The following is a 19,964-nucleotide window of genomic DNA, read 5'->3' on the forward strand; positions in this document are numbered from 1 at the left end:
ACAAGCAGGAAGCAAAAGCTTTGGGATTGTATTTGTGAATCCTTTGAAACTGGACCGGTCGAACCGATTCACGCCTCACTTGCACAAAAAATAATTGCCAAAACTCCTATGGGCAATGAAAGACTTGGCCAATTGTTTAAGGCACTTGGACGAATTCTGGAAAAGGCAGAAGCAGAAGGTAGCCGTGAACTCGTCATCGCTCTTTGTCTTCTGCTCACTACCATTTTGGGTTGTCAGCCACCTTCGGGGTATTTATCTCACTGGAGGTTCATTCAAAAACGTTGAAGACCTTCTGGAAACTTTTTAAAACTGCAATTTCGACACCAGCGCAGAGTTTGACGATGCTGTGGCGCAAGCCAAATCTGCGATCGGGTCAATTTAGCCACTGGTGAAGCCAATGATTGCTTCAGTAGTTAGCTAGCTAGTTTGACTTACATTTTCCTTTTCTTTTTCTTTTTCTTTTTCTTTTTCTGTCATATGTTTAACACTTGCGTAGTGCATTTTTTGATGAATGAAGTTTTCTTTACTGAGTGCAATGTCATTATATGAAACTAAATATGAGAAATCTGGTTATTGCATGCAAATTGATGATGCTCAATATATTGAGGTACTGGCATATATGTCAGCAGCGGATCAGGATTAATTCTTGATATGGTTTACATTCCTGCCATCACCACCCAGCCACCACCGGCAGCATTAATATTAATAATGTGATTGCACCTCAGGCAATATGACCGGTTGGGTCCAGTATAAGCGTTGGCTCAATCAACGAAGACCCAAGTTTGACCCCAGCGGTTCAGATGAAACCGGAGGAAACAAAACTAACAAACAGGTGATACCAAGAAAAACAAGCTTTTCAATTTAGCATACATACTCATAAGCACCAAAAACAGGATCTTGGAAAATTTCAAATTAATCATCCTCGCTCTTTGGCAGCCCCTTCCATTTGAAGTTCTCAGCATACGACTTTGCCTGCACATAATTAACGATGATAATGTGTTCAAATAACAACCGCAACCAGAGCCATGACTCATTGTAGACACTACAGTCAAATACTACTATAACTTGACACAAGGCTCCATTTCGAGAAAGAACGGGAAAAAGTGAAAGAGAAGCTGTAAATTGAGATATAGGCTTCCTTGTCTACCGCGTTTTTAAGCATTTACTTTTCATGGTTCTCGGTTCTTTGTAAAGAAAACATGGGCTAGGATTTCCTTTTAAAGAAGCCATAGCAAATCTTTTGTCTTCTTGATTACAGACCGACAACACGTTATTATGTGAAGTTCTTTGATTTCTGAGCGGATCATCCAGATTTCTTACATTTAGTAGCAAGAGTGTGGGAGGAAGCTGTTGTGGGGACTCCGAGCTAATAGGAAAGAACAGAGATTACTAGCTACAGCTACTAGAAAGAATAGAAAGGGAATAGTGTCCTGGTTGTGAAGCCAAGAGTCCACTGCTCTCAGCAGCTCTGTTATTTAGTTAGAATAAGATCACTAAATCCCACTTTTGATGAGCAGAAGTCACTGATCAGCCTGTTATCCCCGGCATACCTTTGATCCATTGAGCGAGAGCCCCAAAGCCAATCTTTGGAAATGGAATGGGGATCATTCCCCTAATCCATTCAATATAGCTACTTATTTCATTTCATAGAAGGTGGTAAGCGCAAAAATTTCATACCTTTAGAAGAGGTGTGTGACGCTTCTTGACCTGCAGAAGAAACAAATGGTGCGTCAATGATGTGTTATACGAGGATAACAGACTGAAGGTAACAATACCAATAAAAATCTGGTCACAACAAAGTTACTTGAGTTAATAATTATACACTTTTTTTTACAAGTAATTTTACATAATCATAAGAATGCATTTTATTCTACAATTCTAACTCTATCTAATTATAAGAATGCATTTTTACAAGTAATTCAATATTATGATTGTCTACTATTGGCTTGATGCAGGATACTTCAAAGGGAATAACGATAATTTTCTTTTGATAAGTAATATACCTGTGGGTACTGTGTGTGTGCAAGTATTTTTCAACCCAGATAAACAAATGTCATTGGAAACAAGAGAAGGGATAAAACTGAAGTTCATAAATCAACTCATTTACATGCATATCGAGAAGAAGTCAATATACTCTTAACTTCTTAATGAGATGTCAATAGTTTATGCTGTGCACAATTTTGTCTGATCCTATTCTCCTTAATATCTGAAATAACATGAGCAAAGCAGGATATGTGTTATACGAAGGCAATAGAAAATACGTTTTTAAATAGAATAGAATGACAGAAAAGAATATATGTGATCAACCCATTGATGAGGCTCCATAGGCGACCCTGATTTAATTAGGATTAAGGTTTAATTAGGATTCCACTAAAGGGTGTTAGATATGTTAGCTTGTTCGAGAAGTCACGGGGGTAATCATAGTTATGGATGTGTGGAGACAAGCCTCGTTGTGCTTGATGTGAACCATATGGAGAGAGCAAAATGCACGATGTTTTGAAGACCATGAAAAGTCGCAAGATGAGCTCAACAACATTTTGGTCAAATCCCTTTTCAATTGGACGGGGCTTTTAATATTTCCTATTTTTCTACTTTATCTCAATTTGTAAAATTTTGTTCTTCTTTGCACTTGGGGCCTTTCTTTGTATACATACTGTCTTACTAGGGTTGCGTCATTCTACGCCTTTTAATGAAATGATTTATTTATCAACAAAAAGAAAAAAAAAAAAAAAAAAAAAAAGGATTAAGGCTTAATTAAATTGAATTGAGTTGTTCTCTCTGTAATGGGTTTTCCCTTTAAACTTCTTTCTTTTCTAATAGAATCTAAGTGATACATCATCTAAGACATGTTAACATCCTTGAGCAAACATAAGCAATGTATCAGCTTTGAGCACTAAATAAAATTGTCCAGGGAAGACCCAATTCATCCAATCTATAAGCATGCTTTTAATAGAAAGGCCTTGTTCGACTATGTTCAGCTTCCTGATGTAGAACCAACAATAATCACAAAAATGTCACGGAGAAAGTAGGAAAAAGAGAGCAGAAAGAAGCTAAAAGGGAAAGAAAGAAAGAAAGAAAGAAGAAAGAAAAAGTTAAGGGGAGAGAGAGAGAAAGAAAGAAAGCCAAAAGGAGGAGAAATAAGGAAAAAGCTAAGGGGAGAGAAAGATCGAGAATAAATTTTACATATTTTTTATTTCATCAAAGTCTCCTCTCTCTGGAGGACAAAACACACTTAAATAGACTAACAACAAAACCCTAATCTAATTGACTTTGGGTAAAGCCCATTTATTGAATTACAAAAACACTTTTGACTTTTGAAAATTAAACAAAACATAAAACTAATACTAACCACCGAATTAAGTAATAGGACCTAAATAAATCTACATGGACCAATATTACCAGAAAAAAAAATAGGATTGATCTCTAAAATTACATAAGACTAAATTTAGATAAAATTTGTGTCTCATCCCTTGCATCACTTCCCCGCCTATGGGAAGAGAAAGTTCCAAAACATAGAAGTAATGTGATAACATCTGAAATAGAGGTCAGTGAAGTTATAAATATGTTCATAAGGTAACAAAATATCAACAATTCAAAGACACTCAGATCCAGGTGAAATTTATATGCACTGTGAAATTGCTGACAGAATAGGCACATACCTCGTATTCCCAACTATGTTTCTCAGCAAATGCTTTGGCAGCCTCTTCACTATCAAAACTGAGTCCTGCCTCACCAACATTGGCATATGGGTCCCCGGTTGATGTCCAACCCATCAACGGATTTTCCCACCTGTAAAGATGTTAAAAGAGAAGAATTGGCAGTGCCATGTTGTTAACTATTATGAACAAATGCAAGTGCTTGTAATATTATAAAATATGCTTTCTGGAGGTTTAAGAACATTTTTCTTCAGCTTTATTTACTTACTACAACTACATTTATTATTCTTTTGTATGTATTTTCTCTCTCTCCACTGGTCCTAGAACCAAGGACCTTTTAGCCTTGTGATTCATGTACAAAGCAACAGGTCTCATGGAGATCCGCTTGCTACGCATGTGTTTGAATGTTACTAGCTCATGCACGCACATTATCAAGCCATATGAGGTTGACACGGGCATTCCTTTCACACCCCACCTCTCTAGCAATCACACCATACAAGGTGAAGGTGGCAATTTTCACAGTGAACTTCTACTTTCAGATAATTGTAAGAGGGGAAAAAGAAGTGAGTGCTCTAAATATTGAATTACACAGAATAAATGGAGATAATATGAAGTTAAGCTGGGCATTGCTATAGATACTTATTACTCATGTTATTAAAATGATTAGTAAAGTCTTAACCAGTGTTAACATAGATATTACTTGATGCTTACTGAAAGATATTTTGTGAAACAATTTTAATTTTCCACATGACTGGACAGAACATACTTCTGAGTAGACAGAAAATTAATTTTCCATCTCCCAACTTTGCCAGAGCCTTGTTGTGTTGCAGTTCGAGCCGGTGAGTAAATTATGACCTGGCATGCATAAATTTAAAACATTGTGACCCGGAATATTTTAAATTTTACAAAATTCAAGAATCCCCTAGGAAAGAAAAGGCAAAACGAATTAACATTATCTTGAATCTTGAAGGTGGTGCTCAAGAATATATCATGATTAACCAAAAATTTGAGACCATCACACTAAAGGTTGCTTGAATGGACAATTATAGAACAAGAACATGCAACAGAGAGTTGATACGACATTCATTATTCATGAATGGTCCTCCTTAAAATCAATACCAGAACAAAAAAGTACATTTCTACAGAAATTTAGTAGATCAACAACATTTATTTTGTGCTGTGTCAATCTTTCTACCAAATCAGGCAAGCATGAAAAGTCAGTACGAGAATTGTTTTTCTTAAAGAGCATAGCACCCTAAAAATTGGCAAGTGAAATACATCAAATGAGGGCTACAGAACGGATAAATGGGAGAAAAAAATGAGTTAGTTTTATAATACTAGTGTGAGGAGATATTAAACCATGTGAGTTGAAAGGTGAGGTTACCGTTGATCCACTCCATTACAAGAGTGTTATTCTTCATAATGTTCAAATGCATCAAAAGCTGACACTTCTATGGTATAAACAACATGCTACCTCCCACAAATTGCTGAGGAAAATTAACAAATAAGCATGATTTCAAGGAAAGCTCGAATTAAGCAGTTCCAGAGGAAAATAAAATGTACAATTCCTCAGTCAAATAGCCAAGAATTCTAGTTAAGGAACAAAAAAGCAAAGCTCAATCAACAACTTCAACTCAAGCGACACTAATAGTAAGAACAATTAGTTGAAATTTCGATTTCTTTCTCTTTTTCCCACTGTTTCCCAGCAAGCAAACGGGAATCAAAGAATGAATCAAATCACCAAGCCAAAAAATAGACTGGTGGTTGAAAGGAAAATTAAAGAGCTATACCCTTCTTCGAAGGTGTTCTTCAGGGATTCCAGAAATCATGCCGATCTCACCGGGCTTGACTTCCACCAAAGCGTCCGAAGAGAACGATCTCGTTGTGGACATGAAAGCCGATCGAACGAGGTTGAGGCCCCGTTGCAGAGAGCGCGCCATTTCTGCCTAACCAAGGTCCGTGGACTACGCTGCTCCTATTTTTTCGGTTCCGGAGGATTCCAGAATGAGCGAAGAAAGAATAAGTGTCGCACGTGTCGTCATGGAGATTACCAGAAGATGCTCACGTGGCTTCTCCTATCATCGTCTATTTGGCATTCGCAGGCTAGGCTGCCATCTCAGCACTTCTGTCCCTTTGCCAAGTGCCATGTTTTCAAAAAGAACCGCGCATTTGCCCGCATTTAATGCTTGATAACGTGTTTTCTGGATTATCTTCTATTCAAATGAAATTTTGAAAGCAATTTGGGGTGTTAACTCGGTTTGATTACTAGTTATTACTTATTGGCTAAAATTATTAACCAGAACTAGTTACTTGGCTATTGCATTTAGAAAATCAGAACCGGTAACTGGCTACCGGTTACCCGGTTATGTAATAATCATTCGGTTACCGGTTAGTACTCGGTTATCCGGACCGGTAGCCAGGTTTTAAAAAATTTGGGCATTTTTGACCTATTTTAGGTATTGGGTCTACTTTTTAGGCTTAATTTAGCCAATTTTGGTCATTTAAAAAAAAAAAAAAACTATTAAGACTTTTTTGGCCCAATAAGCTAGGTTTTGTTGTGGTTGTTCAAAAGCTTTCATAATACATTTTAAAAGTGCCCTAAAAAATCATTTTAAAAGCTTTCATAATACATGGGATTAAACATCTGCATCTACATATATATCAACTACAAATCTCATTCTTATGAGATTAAAAACTAAATATTTATTACAACAAACTCAAAGAAAACAATAAAAACAAGTATTTAAACAAACCAACAATCAAAAGAGATACTCCCTTACAAGCTACAACTAATATATATATATATATATATATATATATATATATATATATATATATATATATATATATATATCCGGTAACGTTATAACCTAGTGTCTTAAAATGTAAAGACTGGGAGAGCCCGTTACCCGTTGATAGCCGGTAACCGGTTGGTGGCTGGTTATTACTGGCCGAGTTGACACCCCTAAAGCCAATTAGACAAATTTATAGGACAAAGTTATCATAATTGAAAAAGGTGAGGACAATATAGTCTGATTTTATTTTACATCTTTTTGCCTAAATGAAATGAAATAGAGAGGATCCAAAGGAAACGGCATCGTGCCATTCCTGTAATGCAAATCCCAAAACTCCCCATCCTCATAACATTTCATAAGATTGTTCACCTTATGTTGTTGGCTATGGCACCTTGATGAATAGACATTGTAAAAATAGAAGAATTGACAAGACAAAGAATCTATTTCTTTCCTGAAATGTCTAACTATGAAATAATTTCCGATGTTGTCACTCACAACACTCTTATAAGTGGGTTTTGTCGGGTTAGAAGACTTAAGGTTGCACTAGAGTTATTCCATGAGCTGCGAGGTTGTGCCCAAACATCCAAATCTCCATACTTTATGCAATTTCATTAGATAGCTTGTGTAAGAACCTACAATTTATTTAAGGCAATGTTAATGGGTAATCCATAAATTTTAGTGAAATTAATATTTGATATGATATGGTAGCAAGGGATTTTCTCTACGAAGCTTGTTGGCATATCTTTTGGTGTCTTCAATTTTTTTAAAGAAAAAAATTATTATCTTCAATTTTCTTGTCTCTTACAACCAAAGAAGAGACAGTATAAGATTGCATTTAATATTCCTAAGAGCAAATAAAACAAAAACAAAAGAAGCATCAATTTCATATTCAACTCTCTAGCAAAGTTTTAGAAAGTGTGTACGTGAATTTTATTAATATTTGGCCGAAAACTTTATGGCCGGTTTTGGGAATCGGAAAACAGGTTGAATTCTTTTTGTTTTATTTATTTTTTGGTCATTTTCACCGGCTTGTACATATTCCTAATTTTCCAATTTCCATTTGTTCGTTTCTACGAAGGCGATGCCATTTGTTCTTAGTTTCTATCGAGAATGAGTCTCGGTTCTGTCTCACTAAAAGACATTGTGACAGCTCAACCCCAACACAATCCGACTCTTTCTAAATACTGCAAACTAGAGCCGACTCTTGTGTGTGAAGATCGGTTTCCATGGCGCTCAAGGAAGAGGATTCAACGCTTGCTAAGCTGGAGCTAGCGTGTTCAGATTTGAAAACCCTGTTGCAAGCATCGGCCAAAATGGACGAAAGTCTTGAAAAGATTGACAAAAAGTTTGACGTCGTAGATGAATCTCTTTCAACAACCTCAAGAAGAGTGGCTCCTTTACAGTCCCTGGCCATGGCCACAAAAGCCCTTGACACGCGAATCAACCGCGCGGTCACCCCCGCTCTTGCTCTTCTCGACACCTTCAAACTCTGCGAGTCTCTGCAGGACAACCTCGTCCAACTATCATCCAATTTGTCGGCCGAGCGAACGCCCAAAAATCGACTCGAGCAACTTCTCGAATACGTGGAGTGCGTTGATCAGCTGAACGCTGCCATTAACGCGATCGGTCAAGAGGGAGAACCCGCGATTCAGAAGCTTCAAGAAGTGGTGGAGTTCTTGAGCAGGACCAAGGCGACGGATCAGTACCGGACGCATCGGCTCAGACAAACTCTGATTACTCTCAAAGCTCTCTATGAAACTGAGGTTGATGCCATGAAATTCGATGGGCTGCTTGATGAGGCTCTACTGAATTTGCAGGACGAGTACGAGAATATCTTAGAGCAGTTGAGGCATCGGAATATAGGGGAGTTGCAAGTTGATAAAGAAGCTGAGACAGTGAAATCTGATCTGGGTACAGAGCTGGAGGTTGAAGTTCTTCAACGAATTTCGGAGACTTTAGCTGCCAATGATTGTTTGGACATATGTATTGGCATCTTTGTCAAGGTACGTGAAATTCTTCCTCTTTCAGATTAGAAAGTTAGAAAATAACCATAAGATTTAGTCTGATCATGGCTTGATTTTGATCTTGATCAACCACTCAAGTTGACATATTGAGACAGTGCTCTTAATTATTAATTGGTTCCAAAAAAAAAAAAAAAAATTGTCTCCTCCGATTATATTTGAAAATATGAAATTCGGAGGATCATTTCTAAAGCATTGTCATTTCCAATGGTTGTAAGATGAAAAAATGTAAATATTATTATTTTTTAAATATGAGAATCATGAGAACAATATTCACGCAGAATAACATCACGAGGAACTGTAGCATTCCTATTGTAACATTCAATACTAATTTAGCTTATTCCTCCGAAAGATTAAAAAAAAAAAGTGCTAACTCTGGCGGGTATTTTAGCTTTGAAAAATGTCGTGGGTCAATAAGTTTTTCATATTTGGCCTATATTCTACTAAAAATTTAATAGATCAACTATTAAATTTGTGGGGTCTACATAAGTTCACAAATCTAATAGTTGATTTATAAGATGAAATTAGCTAAATATGAGAAAAATATTGACCACCCTAACATTTCTCTTTTAGCTTTTACTATATATTAAAAAATGTTTTGGATATCTTCAAAACTATAATACTATCATCGGTCAGAACCTAAAAAATATAACAAAAAAATTTACTATAAATTTTTTTATAAATCGACATGGCAATTATGTAATACTTATCAATTCATGACACTAGACAAGAACAAATAAGGATTCATGACAAATAAGGATTCACGACACTCTATGAATCTCACATGTCTACGCTAGATGAATCTCATATGTCTAAATAAATTTTGTTCCGTCACCTATTTATGTATGTGGGTCTCATATAAGTCTTGTTAAATTAGGTGTACAAATTAGTGGCATGTAATTGCTGAATCCAACAAATTAACATATGATTTGGTTAATTGGTTGATGCATTTTTGTGATCCGGCAGGTGAGATACAGAAGAGTAGCCAAAGCACTGATGCGGCTAAGCCCAGATTACCTAAGAACATACGCACCCGAAGAAATCGACGAGATGGAATGGGAGAGCTTGGAGACAGCGATAAGCCTTTGGATCCAACACTTGGAACTCGCACTCAAAACAGTGCTCGTATCAGAAAAGAAACTCTGCAACCAAGTTCTTGGGAAAATCATGGACGGACTGGTCTGGCCAGAATGTTTTGTCAAAATCGCCGACAAAATCATGGCTGTCTTCTTCCGATTCGGAGAGGGCGTTGCCAGGAGCAGCAAAGAGCCCCACAAGCTGTTCAAGCTTTTGGACATGTTCGATTCCCTCGAAAAACTCAAGCCCGACTTCTCGGAGACTTTCGACGGCGAAGCCGGAGCAGATATCTGCACGCGGTTCCGAGAACTTACAAAGCTCCTCGTCAACTCTTCAAGCAAAGTGTTTTGGGAATTCGGCCTCCAAATCGAAGGCAATTCCGATGGTTTTCCTCCCCCACAAGACGGCTCCGTCCCCAAAGTCGTCAGATACTCCAATAACTTCCTCAAAAACCTTGCGGCGGACAATTACAGAGCACCCATGGCCATGGTTCTCCGAACGGAACAAATATGGAAAGCGGGAATTTTTTCCAAACCCGAAACGAACGAGAATTTGCTCAAAGATGCCATTTCCAACGTCATGGACGCTCTTCAGAGAAACGTCGAAAGCAAAAGGTCGCGCTACAAGGACAAAATCCTCCCCCACATATTCTCCATGAACACCTACTGGTATGGTTAAATTACATAAATTTAATTAAACAATTTGATGGTATAATTAAATATTAATGGAACAGGTACATATACATGAGGACAAGAAACACAGAGCTAGGAGACCTTTTGGGAGAGCAATACATGAAAACAAAGTACAAGGTGGTTGCGCAGGAGTCAGCGTACACGTATCAGAATTTAGCGTGGGGACATCTGGTGAGGATTTTAGACAAAGAAGAGTTGAAGAGGCTGCAAAGCAAAGAGCTTCTGAGAAGAATGGTAAGAGAGAAAATGGACGACTTTTTGAAGGGTTTGGATGAGATATCTCAACGGCACAGATGGTCCTACAGCATTCCTGATTTGGATATGAGGGAGCAGATTAAGCAGTCCACCATGAAGTTTCTGGTGCCGCCTTATTCTGAGTTCTTGAACACCTACTCGGCTGTCTTGCAGGGGAAACTCTACATGCAGCCAATCGAAGGGCTGTTGGCTCAGATTTTTGAGGGTGACGATGTGAAGCTCAAGAGGCGGTATTCCAAAGGTCGGATGGGTGGTGGTGGGGGCAATTCATTGACGCTTGAGCGGGAGATCAGGGATTTTCGACGGTCCATATCAAATAATAGCGATGTTGTCTGATTGGTATAGTATTCTGGTCGTCGTCGGGTGATTAATAGGTATGAGAAATTAGATGTATTAAATGGACGGTAAAGATTGTGCATGGCCGCAGAGATATGGGCGTCTGGGTGGTATCGACTGTAGATAATTTGTATCATTTTTTGTCCTTTTTTTTTTTTTTTTAAAGACTAAGAGTGTTGAAAATATATATGACAACTAAATAAACAAAGTTTCCTTTTCCCTTTTTATTAAAATAATATTAAAATACATATATTAAACCCTCGATTTACAAAAGTATAACAAATAATAGATGTTAATGTTCCTTCTAAAAATTTAACGGCCTACGGCATCAAGGTTTATTAGAGCAAATATAAACAATATTACAACTTTCCATTATGAACAATTATTTTTTAGTTAGGTGCTTTTGTTATTGGAAAAAATTACAAAATTAGTCCATGTAGTTTATCTGATTTGCAATTAACTCCATGTGCTATCAAAATAAACTCAAACGTCTATGAGGCTTGTCAAAAAAATAATTTAGTCCCTACAGTCAAATTCTGTCTATTGACTTAACAGCTTCTGATAACGTGAAACGTTAAAGGTAATAAAATTGTGATACTTGTCATTTTTAAGTCAGGTTTACATTAACAAAATATGTTAAATTAGTGGATGTAATTTGATTATTAGATACTAAATTGTTTTTTTAACATACCTCAGGAACTTTTGACTTTATTTTGATACCACATAAGCTAATTGTAAATTAAGTAAAGTATATGGACTAATTTACAATTTTTTCCTTTGTTATTCTTGTGATTTTCCAAAGAGATGTTACCATAATAAAAAATAATTAACAAGTGCCGTGATTCCCGCGAGTTCCCATGAGCGGAGGAGATATCCTTAACGGTGTTTCTTTGACTGCCCATTTTATTTATTAATAGGAGATGTATATAATTATTTTCACAAATGGATGTAAGCCGGATCCAAAAATGAATATTTGCTTTTTTATTAGAATTGCTTTGCTGTAATCAAAACTTTCATCTGCATCACCGGTGATTGGCTAATCAAAGAGATCAACGCCCAGAAGGACACATGGGCACCGTTACTGTCGCGTACACTAACTGCACTGCACTGGATCAGATAGGTGAAGTTACATTTTTACTCCCCACATCCTTGGGCCGCACGTTGTCTGTAGCTTGTACGACTTCGGAAGTTACCACAGTCCCAGACTCAAATCACTTGAAAGAATAATTCCCACCTCTTAAAGAATCTACCAAAATTTCCCATTTATCCCCTCTCTCTCTCTCTCTCTCTCTCTAATGTTCGTCGAGAGAATATTTTCTAATTCCGACGGAGAAAATGGCGAATACCATGACCGACCAAACAGGCGGTGCTTCCATTTCCTTCACCGACTTTCCCGAGGACGTCCAGCTCTGCATCATCTCGTTCCTGAACCCCTCCGAGATCGCCGCCTTCGCCTGCACTTCCAAACGCTTTGCCTCGCTTTGCCGGGATGACGGCAAGCTGTGGTTCACCATGTGCGACCGGCGGTGGGGTTCCGAGACCCAGATCAAGAAATGGGGCAACGGCAAGATCGCCTACCGACTCCTCTACAAGGCCCTCGACGAGTGGGAGAACCTCATCGGATTCTGGCGCCGGAGCGGCCCCGGAGCGACCGGAATCTGGTCTACGCCGTTGGTTTTCTTCGAGTGGGGCCCGTCGTTCCTCACCGGTTTCAGGGTTTCCCCGTCGAAAAACGGGACGTACGGGGTCAGAAAGTCTCCGTTTTTGTGGATGGGCATCTCACCGGAGGGCCAGGTCGTGAACTTTCTCGACCCCGATGGTCGTTCCGACTTATCGGATGGTTTCGGGACCGAATTTGATTTCTCAGACAACGATTTGGTCCAGGCCAATGTGAGTTTCATGGGAAAGACCCATTTGGTCGTGGAGGAGAACACGAGCTCTGCGAGTTGGAGTCCTCAGGAGCAAAAGAAAAACGGGGTTCGGAGGAGTTCGAGCTCGGCGAATCTGTGGGGCGGGGACGATGATATAGAGGACGTGATCGGAGCGGAGAGTGGGTCTCCCGGTAGCTTACCGGACCGGCTAATGTCGGAGATTTATCAGAATTTGGCAAACCGGACGAGCCCAAATGGTGGGGATAAGAGGAGGCAGAGGAGGAGAGAAAAGGAGAGGCAGGGGAGGAGGAGGTGGGAGCCAGAGCATTTCGTCAAAATTGTGAATTGCTCGCCCATGCCGTCACGGCCTTTGCAGGGCCTCTGGAAGGTATGGTCCAACGCTTTCCCTGTCGTGCTTTTCTTCATCAAATAATAGTTGGAGTTTTTAGGCAACAATGTTGTTGTTCATATTGGTAAAAATGTTGTCCTATATTTCCACCAATTTTGTTGGCCGATTGCTAACAATTCGGCAGTAAATTAGCAGTAAATATTAGAGAGTGGCTACTTATTAGCCGAGCAAGTTTGGGGCAGTCCGCCCCTCTGCTCATGGTAATGACTCAAAGCTTCTCTTTAGTTTGTATTATTGAAGACTCGATTCGAATATGGAGGAATATGTGGGCTACTTGGAAACCACATGAGAGTGAGGATCAAATAAAACCGAGCTGTAGTTACCTATTTGAAACATGAAAGCAAGTGGGGAATGTATATATGTGCATGAGGGAACCCTGCGTCTATTTTTGGAAGCCATTATATCGATCATTGGTCAATCGAGCTCGTTGTCTATGGACTTTGTGGTGTCCTTGAAGGGAGAGAGCTCTGAAAATGAGCTGACAAAACTAGGACCCAACTGTCTTAGAAACAATTTTAGTATGGACTGTTGTGGTGTCATCAAACTGAATTTTTTTTTTTTTCGTTTGCCTTTTCCATTCTTTCTCACATTTTACTCATTTAGTATCATGATTGGAAGATGGTTAATGCATGTGAGATCGATCTTCATCACAGCTCATCTTCCTGCCGGTTGCAGGGAATTTGTGATGACATGAGCTTGGATTTCTATCTTGTGACATATGATGACATAGGGGGCATTGCCTGCCGAAGGGTCGGAGACTCCTCCAAACGATTTTCTAGTTGTGCTCCTGTATTTTGGACATCAAATGCGACGTTTATAGAGTCTCCATTTTCCCCAGAGGAAGAATATTTGTATGATACTCGCATGCATGTTCGACCACTTGAAGCAGCAAATTACTTTCACGGAGAACTCCTCCTCTCAGCAGAAAGTGAGATGGTGTCTCGCATTCTTTACATCAACTCAAGTTACGATTTAGTTATACCAGACTTGGCAGGAAGTACTGCAAATCCTCGGCATGTGGAAGGAAGGATTTGGCAGTACAATAATGGTGCATTTGGTTTTGGGTTTCTTCGGGACAATTTTATTATAGACCTGAAAAGTATTGCCCAAAATGGTTGCATTCTCGATACGATGGAGCTCTGTAGTGATTAACTTTCTTATTTGGGATCATTCTTGTATAGATCAGTTGTGTAGCTGATGCTATTTGTGTACTCTGTACTATATGTATTATGGATATCAATTCTTTTGATAATATCCTTCTGTCTTGATATACCACCTCCCTCTCTCTCTCTCTCTTAGCATCAGGGTATCTGCATTTTCCTGATCGTGAAATTTGTTTGTAGGCCACTTTGTGGGTTTCTTTATATGGATCTTACAGATCGATGATGATAATTTTTAATTCCACGGAGGTTCTAAATTTTTGGACAGACTTCCCATAGCCGATTGCAAATGTGAAAGGTCTCCGATGAGTGTGTAGGCGTCATCGGGGCCTCTCACAATTGGTAGTCCGATTGCACTGAATCGAGATCATAATTGACTGCAATTTCTTGGTCGACTGCAAATGTGAAAGACCTCTAATGAGTGTGTAGGCCTCAATGGGGGCCCTCTCACAATTGGCACCCCGATTGCACTGAATCGGAGCAAGCAATTGCAGAAGGTCCTAAAAACAAGTGCAATCGAGCAAGCAATTGTAAGAGGCCCTTCATCTTGCGTTCCCTTTTATCATTTGTTTGTTGCAGTAGACGCTATCTTTCTAAGGAGAATGACCCTTAACATATGGTTCTTGCCATGCTGACATCCAATTATGAATTCTTGCCCAGGTAAGCAGCCGGAATATACCCCATTATTTAGAAACGATGGGAAATGAGACACACATACATAATATATATAGGTTTGATCAAGCCTGGTGCAAGGAAGAAAGCATCACAATCTTCAATTAGACTTCGAAGCGATAATAAAACGAGAAGAAAATACAGTAAAGCAGAAAGGAAATAAAAGTGTGGGATCATCAACATTTATTGAAAATGGAACACAATCAAGAGTTCACCACAGAACATCAATACTTGTTCACTGTATCACATGCTGAGAATCGAGTAGGTCTTGGCATCCATTTGCGCATCCACGATCTTCTTGCAACAAACCCCAGAAAAAAAAAAAAAAACAAATGAAGGCTCGCACACTTCAACAGAAAAATATTAAGAAGTCTGTCTGCAATCTAAGCATAAGGCCTAAAATCGATACACCAATAGCACGGATCGGAGGGCGGATAGAAACACATGATGGGAAGGTAAAAAAAAATAATAATAAAAAACCAGAAGTAGATGTCAATCAAATCATGTCTCAGCAGCAACTTCCCTGCCATTGGATTTCTCATTCATTGCATCCTTCTCATGTTCTCCCTCAAGCTGGCTTAAGTTTCCTTTTTCCTTGATGAGTTGAGTGTGGTGATATTTGCAGTAGAGTCGCCCCTCGTGTGCTATGTAGTTTGATGGGCTGATTACACACCCTCCATGGGAGCATTTGAAACAGCTCTTGTGATAAGGAGTCCCATTTACCGTAACCTTAGAAAGCGATCACATTTTCCAATATTATTTATGATGTTCATGAATTGTATATATTGGGAAAATCGAAAATTGTTCATTACCTTCTCAGTAGGATAGACGGTGTTTTTGCAGCCGACACATTTGTCTCTAGTTCCACCAAACATACTTGAAACCTTATTTGCGGTTGGTTTCTGTAAAAGCAAATCAACATCAGTAGCAAGTACTAGGACCTCTTTAGGATGCGCAAGCGAGCACCTACCTCACCATCAACAGGTTTCTCCGGTTTTGCAATTTTTGGTGTCCCTGAAACCATGGTTTGAAACAGAAAGAAGTCAGAGTTGGAGTACGTATGATGATGCGATTTTTGCAGACAAAATGTGCAATTTTAAATCGGATGTTTTGAAATCGCAAACCCAAACCGAGGACTCTAGCTGAACTCATGTTTGTTACCTTCAAAGCTTTTGTCAAGGCTGCCAGTTCTTTTGAACAGCTGATCAAAGTGTGGCCTGCAATAGAGTACTCCCTCAAAGGAATTGTAATTGCCGAGCTGCAAATGGATCTATACGTTAATGGGTCGTATATGAAATCTGTAAGCGATCAAATCATATTATCCTTCGATATGAATTGGGCAATTGGCCTAATCTGTGGTGGGTTAGAGCCATCGATCGACTCGATGGAAGATTAGATGGTTCTGAGCACAAAACCTGGATCCTTATAAATCTTTTGAGGCAAACCAAAAGAACAATACCTGGAAGGCCTCCTTTTTGTCTAAAAATGTAAGAACTTGTTGCTAAGCAGCATCAAATCAACATGAATTTTCCCAACTTTCGTAAATTCTTTCTTTTGGGTGGGGTGGAAGAAGAAGAAGAAGAAGGGAAAAGAACAGATCGGAACTCAAACACAGAGACAAGAACAACATCAAAAACATGTGGAAAAAATGGTAGTAATTAGTAAATAGTTTTCATGCTAGCATCACACAATGGAACATGTATGAGTACCCAATAGATCAATGGCCTGGAAGTTGAATTAAACTCAGCGTTTTACCTTGAGAGTTCCTTTGCAGTGATGGCATCGGAAGCAGGCTTTGTGGTAGATACGGTTATCGGCGGTTAACTTGTCAACCAGATAGACAGTCTTGTCACAGGCCATGCATTTCTGGGTTGTTCCTGCAAATGCCATTTGCAACCAGAATTGGAGTTTAATTTACTCTCTGTTTTTGCTCGCTTCTGAGAGAGTTTTGGAGTTGTTGTTCAAGAGGGACTAACTGGGAGGAGAAAACATGTGGGGAGGGAGATAAGAAGAGGAGATGATGGAGAAGTGAGAGTTGCAGGAGATTGCGGAGACCAAAAGTAGACTTTTCAGATGATTAAAGTTAGTGGCATTTGGCAATTGGCAATCATTTTGTCCAAATTTGAAGCACCTAACCACCTTTGTCTCTCAGATATTTTTTACTTTCTCTGACCTCTTAACTTTTTCAAATAAACCCATTAAAAAAAAAAAAAAAATTGTGCATAATCTCACATTATATTAAAGGAACTGAAGAAATTTGATATTAAAATCCAAATCAGAATGATAAAATTAAAATTAAATTTAGAGTAAGGTATGTGGCCTACCTTTTTCCAACATAGACATTGATTTAGCTTAAAAATGTGGCCGGACCAAAGTGTGAAGGTATATTTCGGAGTTTGTCTTGTTAGAGACGATGACTCGTATTCTGAACGATAAAATGACATTGGTCTCTAGTACAAAGGAATCGGGAATGGAATGAAAATAAGATCAACTCCGTTCTGTTCGAAGACGGGGTAAATAGGTATGTGAGGCGGCAATGGTTTTGTTGAAAAAGAAAAACAATAATCTTGTCCAATTGAAATGAAACTGATGGGGAAATGATGAGTGACACGTTCTCTAAAAAAGAATTGGGAGTTCAAAAATTATGATTCTCATTAACTAATAAATCTGTTGTTTCTTTTTCAAAATATGAGGCCTCGTGTGCTGTCAAATGCCAGCACTTCATCACTCAACTCCTAGCTGGCCTACTTCCATTATGAAAGCATTTTCTTTCTTATATTCTCTTCGTTTACAAGCAAAGAGAGTCTCTAAAGTGCATTTCTTTTTACAGCCATGGACAATGAGGCCTTGTAGAAGATGTCTTGGACAGGGCCATGTGATGGTGAACTTTTACCAAAAGGATAATATGATCTCACGCACCGTCACTTGGCCTTTTTACTATTGAGAATAGGTTAAATAAATGACCCGACTCATAAAAAAACACTAAAACAGCCACGAATAATTGTATTCTTGGAGAGAAGCTTTGCCACGGTGTCCGGTAAGGACCTTATCCGGCCGAGAAAGCATAAAGAACACCAAAAAGGCAGAGGCTCCTTCACTTGAAATGCCATTATATGTTACATGATATGTTGAGGCAAGGGCACATGAGGCTGAAATGATGGAGTAAACCAAGTCTTTTTGATTTTCCACCGCACTCAATAATGATGGAAAGAGATGAATATATCTGGCAGCTTTATTTATATGCTCCATCAATGTCCCACACTCGAATTCAATCTGGCTTCATCAACTTGGCCAGATGAAAGATCTACTATTTCACTTTCATTTCCACGTCTAGTGGTTAACAACTTGGCATTGATTGGACCCAGAGAATGCTTCAAATTGCTGTGGTCCAATCTCATATCTTCTGCACCCGAATCTGATTTATATTATCAAGTGAAACTGAGAGGTGCAATTTTTAAGGTGGGTCTGTTGGACTGGTCCCGGGACCAGCCTGCCATGGCCATCTTTGGGATGGGGTGGGCCACCTGAAAGTTGGACTCATTATTTTGGTTGGGCCTTTATTTTTGTTTTATTTATTTATTTATTTATTTTGTTAGAAGAAAAAACCAATGGTCTGCCTCTAATTCTATCATTACACATTCCTCTGATTCGAAGAACCTAAGACCTAAGACCGAAGAGTAATTGCAGAAGCTGAACAAGATGATGATGATGATGAGGAGAACATTACATTGAAGGGGAAGGTTTTGAGAAGACTTTTTAAATTTTAAAAACTCTTAATTTTACTTTTTGAACTTTTAATTTGATGTAATGTATTACCTTCATTCAGTTTTTAAACATTAAAAGTGATCATATAACTTTATTATTAACTTTTTTATAAAATTTTAAATTTAAAATTTAAAAAAAGGTTATTATAAAAATAAAAAATACAAGGTGACCCAACCTCGTGACCCACGGTTGGGTCACCTTGTGACCCTTTTTTTTTTCTTTTTCTTTTTCATTTAAAAACAAAAAAAAACAAAAACAAAAATTGAAGGGTAATTTAGTATTTTTAAGGGTTTATGTTAGGGTTTAACGGCACAAATTGATGGATGGGATAAATTGTATCAAATTAAAAGTTCGAGGGGGTGAAATTGAGAGTTTTTTAAATTTGAATGATCTTCTCAAAATGTATGGTAGTTCAGAAGTCATTTGTGATTTGTGAAGTTTTTCCTTATTTTTATTTTGTTCAACTTTTAAGCCTCCCTCGCATCTCCCAAACGCCACATCTTTGATGAAAGCTAATGTTATTTACTGTATTTCCATTACAGCTCCTCTCCATTCTCCAATAACTTCAACATACGTTACAAATGGGAAAACTGCATTTAGTGCTCTCGAACTCAAACCCTATTTGTAGTTACTATCAAACTTTAAAAAGTGTTAATTGATACAAACTTCTCCTTGATTTTCATCAATCAAACTACAAGGAATAAAAAAATAAAAAATAAAAAAATTCAAACTCTAAGCACCATTATTTTGGGCTGATAGCTAGTCCCATAATGGTTTTTCTAATGATAGCACCTTTTCTTTTGATCAAATGCGTAAGTGTCCAAACACCAAAAAAATACCTAGTCTAATGATCAAATGCCTGCCTGTTCATTTTCACTAATTGTTTATTTCCATTAACCAGTTATTCTATGTACTTTTCAGTTTATTTTTCTTTATTTTTTTTTTTTTATATCACTTTTTAAGTGTGGTGTTACATGTAGTTAGCTGATATTATATACAACAATGATTTCATTGAGCACCAATTAGTCTAATAGTAAATATACTCGTGTCATGTTGAAGTAAATTTAGTAAATCTGGTAGCATATCTTTGCTTAATAAGAACAATTTTGGATTGTCATCGTAATTATAGGAACCAAATACGAATAGCATATTTACCAAAAGGATCTTGTCAACCAGTTAACAATAATCTTCCACAAAGACAATTTGAAAAAATAATGCTTCTAATCTGTCATTTTTTAGCAATGAACATTGTTAA

At 38.2% G+C, this 19,964-nt stretch overlaps 4 protein-coding genes across 5 annotated transcripts; 2 read left to right on the top strand and 2 right to left on the bottom strand.

Annotated features, from left to right (window-relative positions):
• Positions 1-588: 588 nt before the first annotated feature.
• Positions 589-5,651, bottom strand: LOC132190707 (NADH dehydrogenase [ubiquinone] iron-sulfur protein 4, mitochondrial). 2 transcript variants are annotated; one of them, XM_059605752.2, is made up of 5 exons: positions 5,447-5,651; positions 4,423-4,511; positions 3,660-3,789; positions 1,678-1,707; positions 589-972 (listed from the first exon to the last, which is right to left on the bottom strand). In XM_059605752.2, exons 1-5 carry the CDS (start codon positions 5,594-5,596, stop codon positions 913-915), a joined length of 459 nt encoding a protein of 152 aa, XP_059461735.2. In that variant the 5' UTR covers positions 5,597-5,651; the 3' UTR covers positions 589-912. The 2 variants fall into 2 exon arrangements, with proteins under 2 accessions (XP_059461735.2, XP_059461736.2); XM_059605753.2 differs by lacking the exons at positions 589-972; positions 1,678-1,707 and adding an exon at positions 2,005-2,206.
• A 1,991-nt stretch (positions 5,652-7,642) lies between these two features.
• On the top strand, positions 7,643-10,865 carry LOC132190527 (exocyst complex component EXO70I-like). The gene is made up of 3 exons (XM_059605546.2): positions 7,643-8,454; positions 9,439-10,217; positions 10,283-10,865. Exons 1-3 carry the CDS (start codon positions 7,678-7,680, stop codon positions 10,830-10,832), a joined length of 2,106 nt encoding a protein of 701 aa, XP_059461529.2. The 5' UTR covers positions 7,643-7,677; the 3' UTR covers positions 10,833-10,865.
• A 1,057-nt stretch (positions 10,866-11,922) lies between these two features.
• LOC132189606 (F-box family protein) lies at positions 11,923-14,389 on the top strand. The gene is made up of 2 exons (XM_059604353.2): positions 11,923-13,091; positions 13,788-14,389. The coding sequence occupies exons 1-2, from the start codon at positions 12,168-12,170 to the stop codon at positions 14,262-14,264; spliced, it is 1,401 nt and encodes a 466-aa protein (XP_059460336.2). The 5' UTR covers positions 11,923-12,167; the 3' UTR covers positions 14,265-14,389.
• A 710-nt stretch (positions 14,390-15,099) lies between these two features.
• Positions 15,100-17,037, bottom strand: LOC132189343 (LIM domain-containing protein WLIM1). The gene is made up of 5 exons (XM_059604049.2): positions 16,700-17,037; positions 16,106-16,202; positions 15,915-15,958; positions 15,757-15,846; positions 15,100-15,673 (listed from the first exon to the last, which is right to left on the bottom strand). Exons 1-5 carry the CDS (start codon positions 16,832-16,834, stop codon positions 15,446-15,448), a joined length of 594 nt encoding a protein of 197 aa, XP_059460032.1. The 5' UTR covers positions 16,835-17,037; the 3' UTR covers positions 15,100-15,445.
• Positions 17,038-19,964: the final 2,927 nt, after the last annotated feature.

The sequence above is a fragment of the Corylus avellana genome, chromosome 9, assembly GCF_965113065.1.
Source record: "Corylus avellana chromosome 9, dhCorAvel1.hap1.2, whole genome shotgun sequence".
Lineage (NCBI taxonomy): Eukaryota > Viridiplantae > Streptophyta > Magnoliopsida > Fagales > Betulaceae > Corylus > Corylus avellana.

Excerpts from the sequence above, each read along its gene's own strand:
- LOC132190707 (XM_059605752.2), bottom strand. The coding sequence starts at position 5,596 with ATGGCGCGCTCTCTGCAACGGGGCCTCAACCTCGTTCGATCGGCTTTC. Across the intron at positions 4,512-5,446 it reads AAGAACACCTTCGAAGAAGG|GTCATAATTTACTCACCGGC; the intron begins GTATAGCTCTTT and ends TATGCATGCCAG. Across the intron at positions 1,708-3,659 it reads AACATAGTTGGGAATACGAG|GTCAAGAAGCGTCACACACC; the intron begins GTATGTGCCTAT and ends TTTCTTCTGCAG.
- LOC132190527 (XM_059605546.2), top strand. The coding sequence starts at position 7,678 with ATGGCGCTCAAGGAAGAGGATTCAACGCTTGCTAAGCTGGAGCTAGCG. Across the intron at positions 8,455-9,438 it reads GTATTGGCATCTTTGTCAAG|GTGAGATACAGAAGAGTAGC; the intron begins GTACGTGAAATT and ends GTGATCCGGCAG. Across the intron at positions 10,218-10,282 it reads TTCTCCATGAACACCTACTG|GTACATATACATGAGGACAA; the intron begins GTATGGTTAAAT and ends TTAATGGAACAG.
- LOC132189343 (XM_059604049.2), bottom strand. The coding sequence starts at position 16,834 with ATGGCATTTGCAGGAACAACCCAGAAATGCATGGCCTGTGACAAGACT. Across the intron at positions 16,203-16,699 it reads ACTGCAAAGGAACTCTCAAG|CTCGGCAATTACAATTCCTT; the intron begins GTAAAACGCTGA and ends ATCCATTTGCAG. Across the intron at positions 15,959-16,105 it reads CCTTGACAAAAGCTTTGAAG|GGACACCAAAAATTGCAAAA; the intron begins GTAACAAACATG and ends CCATGGTTTCAG.
- LOC132189606 (XM_059604353.2), top strand. The coding sequence starts at position 12,168 with ATGGCGAATACCATGACCGACCAAACAGGCGGTGCTTCCATTTCCTTC. Across the intron at positions 13,092-13,787 it reads CTTTGCAGGGCCTCTGGAAG|GGAATTTGTGATGACATGAG; the intron begins GTATGGTCCAAC and ends TGCCGGTTGCAG.